The sequence below is a fragment of the Penaeus vannamei genome, chromosome 42, assembly GCF_042767895.1.
Source record: "Penaeus vannamei isolate JL-2024 chromosome 42, ASM4276789v1, whole genome shotgun sequence".
NCBI classification, from domain to species: domain Eukaryota; kingdom Metazoa; phylum Arthropoda; class Malacostraca; order Decapoda; family Penaeidae; genus Penaeus; species Penaeus vannamei.
Genome location: NC_091590.1, coordinates 5,240,098 through 5,247,597, shown reverse-complemented (window position 1 = coordinate 5,247,597; position 7,500 = coordinate 5,240,098). Strand labels below are relative to the sequence as shown.

Here is a 7,500-nt window from a genome sequence, read left to right as displayed (position 1 = left end):
TTTCAATCTAAATCATATCAAAATATTTCCCCTTCTGTCTTTGAGAAAGATTTCACAGTTTATACAGTCGAAGTGTGCACTGGTGTATCATACACTCTCCCCTTTGAACACTGGTTACTGGAGTGGGTACCCGAGGGCATCGCAGTTGCGGTCTAGCAATTCCCTTGATGTCTCCTGAAGCTTTATCAAGAACCGCTGCAGTTCACATGATCCAAAGGCCTGGTAGAGAGGGAGATGGCTATTATTAACAGTTCCCATCTAGTTAAATGAAAGGTAAAGAAGAGTTGTGTACTCACCAATATCAATCAAATGTGATGGTTACAGGTTTAGTCATAAATTTATATGTATTGAAAATCATAAAACTAAGGCCAATAATACCAGTGAATGTTCAAAATTAATGATAATAGTATTGTTGATAATGGTGATAATAATGGTAATATTAGTAGTAACAATAATTTAATAATAATAATAATAATAATAATAATAATAATAATAATAATAATAATAATAATAATAATAATAATAATAATAATAATAATAATAATAATAATAATAATAATAATAATAATAGTAACAATATCATCATCCAGTGGTCAATAAAATTAGTGCTGCTCATACCTTGTACAGCTGATGTTGCTCTGATGCAATGATGTCTGCCAGTCTAACTGATTCTTTATAGTTTTCTGTTGAGTGTAGAATGTTTTGCAGCAGGGAAGTTACCTGGAAAAGCATGGTTTAAAACAAAGTATTCCTTTTAATATGAATTACATGGCCTATTGTAAATAATATAATATTCAATATTATATATCAAAATGCACATGCAACTTACACATTTTACAATACATTACACATACCTAACATATCCAAGAAACTTATACAAACCAAAATGAAGTAATCAGGGTCACACAACAAATAATCAAGTCATGCAACTGAAGGAAAATACTTAGCCAGCTGGATCCCTACCACTCAAGAATAACAAACACTACCATTATTAGCCTACCTGTGGGATGTAGATTGAGCGTAACACAGACATCTGCTGGGCCCGATCTGGTTCTTGATTGTCAAGTCTCAACTCCCTGCTGCTGCTGGTATCTTTAGCCGAGGTGTCGACATCCTGGTCCTCTAAGCCTGAGTCAACCAGCCATCCCCCCTCGGGGAACAGAAGCACATTGTACAGGCGATCACATGCCGTCTGGAGAAGAAGTATTTTTACAAGTCAGTTCTGATTATTGATTCTTTTTTTTTCTCTCTCTCTCTTTCTTTAAACAATAGTTTACACTTAAAGATTCAAGTTATTGACAAACATAAACCAACAAAACCAAAACCTCCAAGAACAATTGAATCTAAGGACAATTGCTCATTCAAAACTTGTATTTCCCTTAAAAAACTGTGATCACTACTCAAAAACACAAAAAAATCCATGATCTAAAATCCCAGTATACAATAATTATAAACATCCATATTTCTTAAAAATACTCTCTATTATCTTTGGTTTTTAAGAATGCGTAAACAAGTACTGGAAGACAATGCACTCCCACAGAACTTTTAAAATTTAACACTAGCTCTGAGGACTGACATGAAAATTACTGACAACTATGGAAAGAGCGGAACATCTCACTTTTGTGATGAGGGACAGGGTGTGTTTCCATCGATCCAACTCCCCGTTGTGCTGCTGCTCTGCCTGCTCGTACGCCACCTGCTGGGAGAAGTTGGAGCCCGCTGTTGGCTTCTTTGGTGGCTGGGGCCTCTTCTGGTGATAGTGGTCAAACCAGTCGGTGAAGGAGTCCTGGGCATCCTGAGGTTCCGAGGAAAGAGCAAACAGTCAAAATAAAATGGATTGGTGATATTAATATGAGCATTATTGTAAACACAGTCATTAAGTCTGTGGTGTACAAATACAAAACATAGAGGATAACATTAATAATGGTCCTGTCATTCCATATTGTGCATGTATGGGAGGAAAGCTCCTTGCATTTTAGTCAACATGAATCTAGCCAAAAAATTTACTACCAAAGGAAATTAAGGGGTACTCATACCACTGGTGAGACAGAGGCTAATTTGTTGTTGTTTTTTACCATGAACATGACAGACCCAAACCATCTACCTTTGCTTATTTTGTGTCTGCAGTTACAGCAGTTACTTCAACTCTAAAGACTAAACAAAATTTTTATCCCATCTCTCTTTCATGGTCTTACATGTACTCAGAAAATTGAGACGTCAAGACCTAGACTAATAGTTATCTGTTGTGAGGAACTTTATGAATATTGCACACGTACTTCACTCCCTTCAACACATTCACAAACCATCACTATCCACATTCATCCAAGCAATTATAATATCAATGCATGATAAATACATACATTTTCAGGCTTTCTCTAACATTATAAAGCATCATATTTTAAAAAATTGATTGATTTAACCTACCAGGAATGTCCTGATGCAAAGATATTCCCGAACAATATTATCAGACTGGGTTGTTAAGTCTCTGGATCCGGTTTCTGTTTCGTGCTCTTGAATGATGACGTTCACCGAGTCACTGGGAATCTGCAGGGAATGGCAGAAAGTATATATCTTAATCATATGAGATTATATTAATTTCCGCTACTATTGTGGCTCCTTGTCATGCCACACACACACACAAAAAAAATAAAAATAAAATAAAATAATAAATAAATAAAATAAATAAATAAATAAAAAATAAATAAATAAAATAAAATAAAAAATACAATAAATAGATAAATAAACAAAAGGCAATGAAACAGAAAATATAAATAGCTCATAAATATAAAAGACTAAATTGTTAGGAATACAGAAGCAAAACAAAATATTGATTATACAAACAAACTAAAAAGAAAAAATAAACTAACCTTTTTGAACAAAATTTTGGCAGTACCGATTTTTCTGGATATGAGAAGTGTTCGCAAAAGGGCACTGGCTTGACGAAGAGCTTCTACCCTCTGCTTGGGGTCGTACAGGAGCCAGTCAATGGCACTGATTTTAACTCTGTCGTCTCCTGTTGTCTCTGAGACTACCTCGTTCTCTGGGTCACGACTGCCTGACAATCTGAAATACATTGGCAATTAGAAGATTACTCCTTTATATCATAACAGGCAAGGAAATACCAAACTCTATCATAAAAATTAAATTTCATACATGTTGAATCAGTAACTCTAGTTATGCATAAAAAAGAAAAAGAAAAGAAAAGAAATAATAAAAAAACAAAAAGATGCAATATAATAATAATAATAAAATATAAAATAAAACTAATCACAAAGGAAAATGCATATTCCTGATGTCAGTCCATTAAAATCTTGTTTTATCAGGTAAAATTATCATAATCTCTTATCTACGTATCATCAAGTAAAAGAATCAATAACCAAATGTGCTGAAGCATTTTCCAGCAGTAAAGGAAAAAGACAAATGATAAGTAATCTGTTTTGATACATACCTCTCTTTAAGCTTTAAAGAAAACAAACACACACACAAAAAAAGAAATAATAATAATAAAAAAATAAATACTTATCTACCAACACAAACCATCAAACCACATTAAAAACAAATGTATACCTTATGTTGGTCACGACAGTTGAAGTTATGGCACGAGTGTCAAGGCCAACAGTGGCTGCCAGTTGCAAGGCGTGGCGGCGGTGGTGGTCATCCGATATATTGTGGAGGAAGCGTGCGTACCATTCCACCTGCAGCCACACTGGCAGGACAGACGTGTACCAAGCCACTTGCTCCACATCACCTCGTTCAATAGATTCCTTTAACACAAAATAAAATTAATCAATTTGTGCTGCTATAAGTAAAGCCACCTTACTTCAATTGAAAAATATAAATAGTTCATGATTTCTCGGTAAAAGATCTTATATTCATACAAGACTGCAAAAAGTGGATATAAATTCTCTAAAAAAAAATATCAATAACTACAATATAGTAGCCATTTTATGCAATCATTGACAATAGAAACAATTCCCCTGAATGACACGATGAACCAAAGCATCTGCCCCCACCTTAACACAGGCTTCCAATATATCTGTGCACAGGGATTCTTGCTGTTGGGAGATCCTTCCTATTTTCCTGAGGAAGAGGACTACGTGTGTGAGGCAGCGCAGCAGGTGTGGAGCAAGGCCATCGTTCAGCCAGACATGGGCTTCGCGGAGGAGGCTTTCCACGTCGTCAAGAATGATGTACTTCTGCAGGAGGTGATAGGGATTGTTGTGACGCTGCTGCTGAACCTCTGGCCTCTGCTCAACGGCCTCAAACAATGCCTTCATGCTCAACCTGCAAGGATAAATAAGTGTTTAATGTGAACAGTCTACTACTATCATTTTGCTTCATGCATTTACCTTAACTTGTCTCATAAGTAATAGTATCAAGTATCATTAATATCTTTACTTCAGGGAAACTGATGTGAATCTGCCAATAATACAGTGTATAAGTTGATTCAGTAATCCCAACTTTGGTTATCCATGGTCTACCACAGCCCAAAAACAGTAAGTGGAATATTAAAAAAATATACAGTTCCCATGGTATTCCCCCAGGATGGCCCTAGCTTAAGCCATTCATATGACTCTTGTTAAAGTTAGACCAAGTATCAACCATATAAATGCAACATGTCTTACATTTGGCACCTCTTTAAGAACCATTTTTCTATCTCTTCATCTTTAGACTGTAATTCAAATCTGTGTCAACCTAATTATGGTCACCCATCTTTCCTGTGAGTCTGTATCCATATGTATGTACATATTTGTTGCTACAGTATTGCAGTGCTCTTTGTCCCCAAGCACAAAAGTAATACTGAGAATTCTTCATAGCCAAAGAGAAGCCCTGAAGGGATTAGCTCCTGCCAAACTTGTGACTTGGATAGGTTGGCCACCATAATGTTTATGAACTCTGAGAACAGAACCTGTAAGGAGGAATAAAACTAATAAATTTCTTTTTTTCTTCAAAATATCTATTATCTGGAAGAAGAAGAAGAAAAAAAATCTTTCTTTTCTTTTCTTTTTAATCTTAATCTTTCAATTCAAAGCCATAAGCTATACATAAATTATTCCTCTTTGGCTGCCAATTCAACCAGAAATTAAAAGAACAAATACTGAAGATTGTAAAATGAGATATAATTAGATAATAATGGTACGCTTTTAAAAAATAAATACATCCATATAACCAGAGCAACATACAAATAATCAAAATAAAACTAAGACCACCATATCGGACCTGAGTAGCTCGGACACCAGGATCATCGTCAGCCAGGAGGGCAGCACTTGTCATGTCCAAGGTAGCATCTCCGAGTAGTGTCGCATGTATTGGAGGTGCCGTTACCTCCTCCATTATCATGCTGGGGCTGTCAATCATGCTCATGCCTAAGAGAAACAGGGGTACCATTAGTTTAGCCTAATTCTTGGCCCCTGTAATGGCAGATGGATCAATTTACAAAGGCTTCGTTGTCTCAGTACTTGAATCTATCTCATGAAACTGTTTTTTTTTTTTGTGTGTGTTTTTTTAAATGCAAGTTATTCATGACAAGAGGTTTGAAATGATGTTTACAAAAGATAGGGCAAAAGCAAGCTACTAAACATCACAAAGATTATTACCAATGTGAGATGCATGGACTGCCGGTGCGGAGAAGGAAGGTTCCTCTCCTACCATTGATATGACATCCAGTCCAACCTTGCTTCCTGAAGTGAAAAAATGTGTTGTGATCATATATCACTTAGGTAATTGCACTTACAAAATGAACTTACACAATGATCTAGTATATTTCATCATATGGCACACTTTTCAATGTCCTATCTACATGTTATCGATGTTCCTTGTTTACCAGCATCATTCAGTAATATCCTAAAAGTGAAAACTCATCCAAAAAATCTATTTCTTTAATAACTTCTTTTAAAAATCATGGATTTTAACCCCTTTTCCCCTTATATGCTGGACTATAAACAAGGTATTGCATGTATTACCCAGATATTGTACCGGCTGCACAAGTAAGAAGGCATGCAAGCAAGAAGATAAGCTGTACTGTATCATTTTACAAACAATTTACCTGTTGGGTGGGGTCTTCGGGAGGCTCTTGGGGTCCTCATTACCCCGCCTCCAGGTGAGCCGAGAGCAGCATCGAGCCTGGCCAAAGAATCCTCCAGCAGAGCATTCTGTACCCCAGACATGGTTCTGGTTTATTAAGATGAACCTGCAAGAAGAGATTTTCCTTACACTTTGGAGCACTGAAGAGGTTTGTATGAAAACTTTATAGATACAGATAAGTGTGTGCTTTTATATCTGAGGTCATAATTATCATAAAAATGAATTAAGAAAAGATGACTGATTATCATATAGTTAAAATATCTATGCTGTGAAATATTTACAAAACTTGCACGGCAAAACATTCATTTTGACATCTTTTACGAACAATAGGTCTCTCAAACCATAATTTGGACTTGCTCTCTGCGCAGCACTTGTTGTGACCTCTTTTCTTTATTTCTGACGTTATTTTTTGCCTACACAAAATATTTCATGTATAATTGAGTGTATTTTTTTCTCTTTTATCTTAATCATATTCATTACATATCCCTCTCAGTGTATAGCAAAGTGTTGCAAAACTTTCTAATTATCAACATGGGCACAGTTGGAAAAAAATATTGTTTTTCACGGACATGTCATAGCGAGCAACAACAATGTATGGGCAGTGACCTACAAGCAAAGGACATTTATAGTGTGAACAACAGTGTTAGTTTTTCATCAAAGTATTAGACCTGCAAGCAGCGAACTACAGGCAGCAAGCGGCGAGCAACAAGAGGTTTTGTCAATCTTTTTATGCATGGCGATTCCAATTTATCTGTTTGTCTCTTCTGAACGGAACAATGCGACTGTAAATAATTTTGAGATAATCACCTGATGAATGAGTAGTAATATAAAGAAAATGAAACCAGAAATGAAAAGCTGCCCAAATATTGAAGAATGCAGTTGTAACACATATCTGCTGTAGAAGACTCTTAACATCGATGTTCTGAAGTGACTTAACAATGAAGATTGTTATTCATGCCTGCTTTTAAACATACATAGACTTTGTTTTGTTTTTGTTGTGTTAATTATGTTGGAATTAAAATATCTGTGAGAAAGAAAATTGGGTGCGAGCAAAAATGATCATAGCTGCGACTCAAAACAATTAAAGATAGGCGTCACTGGGAGCATTTGTGTTTTTCCAATCAGGAACTTGGGAAGGCAATACCATAGATAAAGAGCGTCTGTTTTTCTGTTATTCTACCCATCAGAGGCAAACTTTACCCTGTACTGTATGGAACTGAATCTGTACCCTTCAAACTATACCAGAATAAATTTTACAGACTCCACAGGACATTTACCATCAAAAGAGGAACACGTAGCCACTCTTTTTCTGTAACAATGGTCTGATTGCCTTTGCCAAAGTGCCTAAGGCTCGATGCATGCCACCGCCATGGCAGCCATCAGCCAACACTGCACTCTAAAGGACAGGCAATACAA

At 36.0% G+C, this 7,500-nt stretch overlaps 1 protein-coding gene across 1 annotated transcript in view; it reads right to left on the bottom strand.

Annotated features, from left to right (window-relative positions):
* Nup107 (nuclear pore complex protein Nup107) overlaps positions 1 to 7,500 on the bottom strand; it is an 8,461-nt gene that overhangs the window by 394 nt on the left and 567 nt on the right. The window contains exons 2-15 of the mRNA XM_070118472.1: positions 6,047 to 6,190; positions 5,598 to 5,681; positions 5,221 to 5,366; positions 4,758 to 4,909; positions 4,557 to 4,573; positions 4,410 to 4,419; positions 4,014 to 4,284; positions 3,568 to 3,764; positions 2,868 to 3,063; positions 2,425 to 2,544; positions 1,619 to 1,795; positions 1,001 to 1,192; positions 619 to 720; positions 1 to 219 (exon numbers count right to left, since the gene is read on the bottom strand). The exon at positions 1 to 219 is cut by the window's left edge and continues 394 nt beyond it. Of these exons, the coding sequence (XP_069974573.1) occupies positions 115 to 219; positions 619 to 720; positions 1,001 to 1,192; positions 1,619 to 1,795; positions 2,425 to 2,544; positions 2,868 to 3,063; positions 3,568 to 3,764; positions 4,014 to 4,284; positions 4,410 to 4,419; positions 4,557 to 4,573; positions 4,758 to 4,909; positions 5,221 to 5,366; positions 5,598 to 5,681; positions 6,047 to 6,167 (1,890 nt within the window). The 5' untranslated portion in view covers positions 6,168 to 6,190 and the 3' untranslated portion in view covers positions 1 to 114. The remainder of the gene's footprint in view (positions 220 to 618; positions 721 to 1,000; positions 1,193 to 1,618; positions 1,796 to 2,424; positions 2,545 to 2,867; positions 3,064 to 3,567; positions 3,765 to 4,013; positions 4,285 to 4,409; positions 4,420 to 4,556; positions 4,574 to 4,757; positions 4,910 to 5,220; positions 5,367 to 5,597; positions 5,682 to 6,046; positions 6,191 to 7,500) is intronic.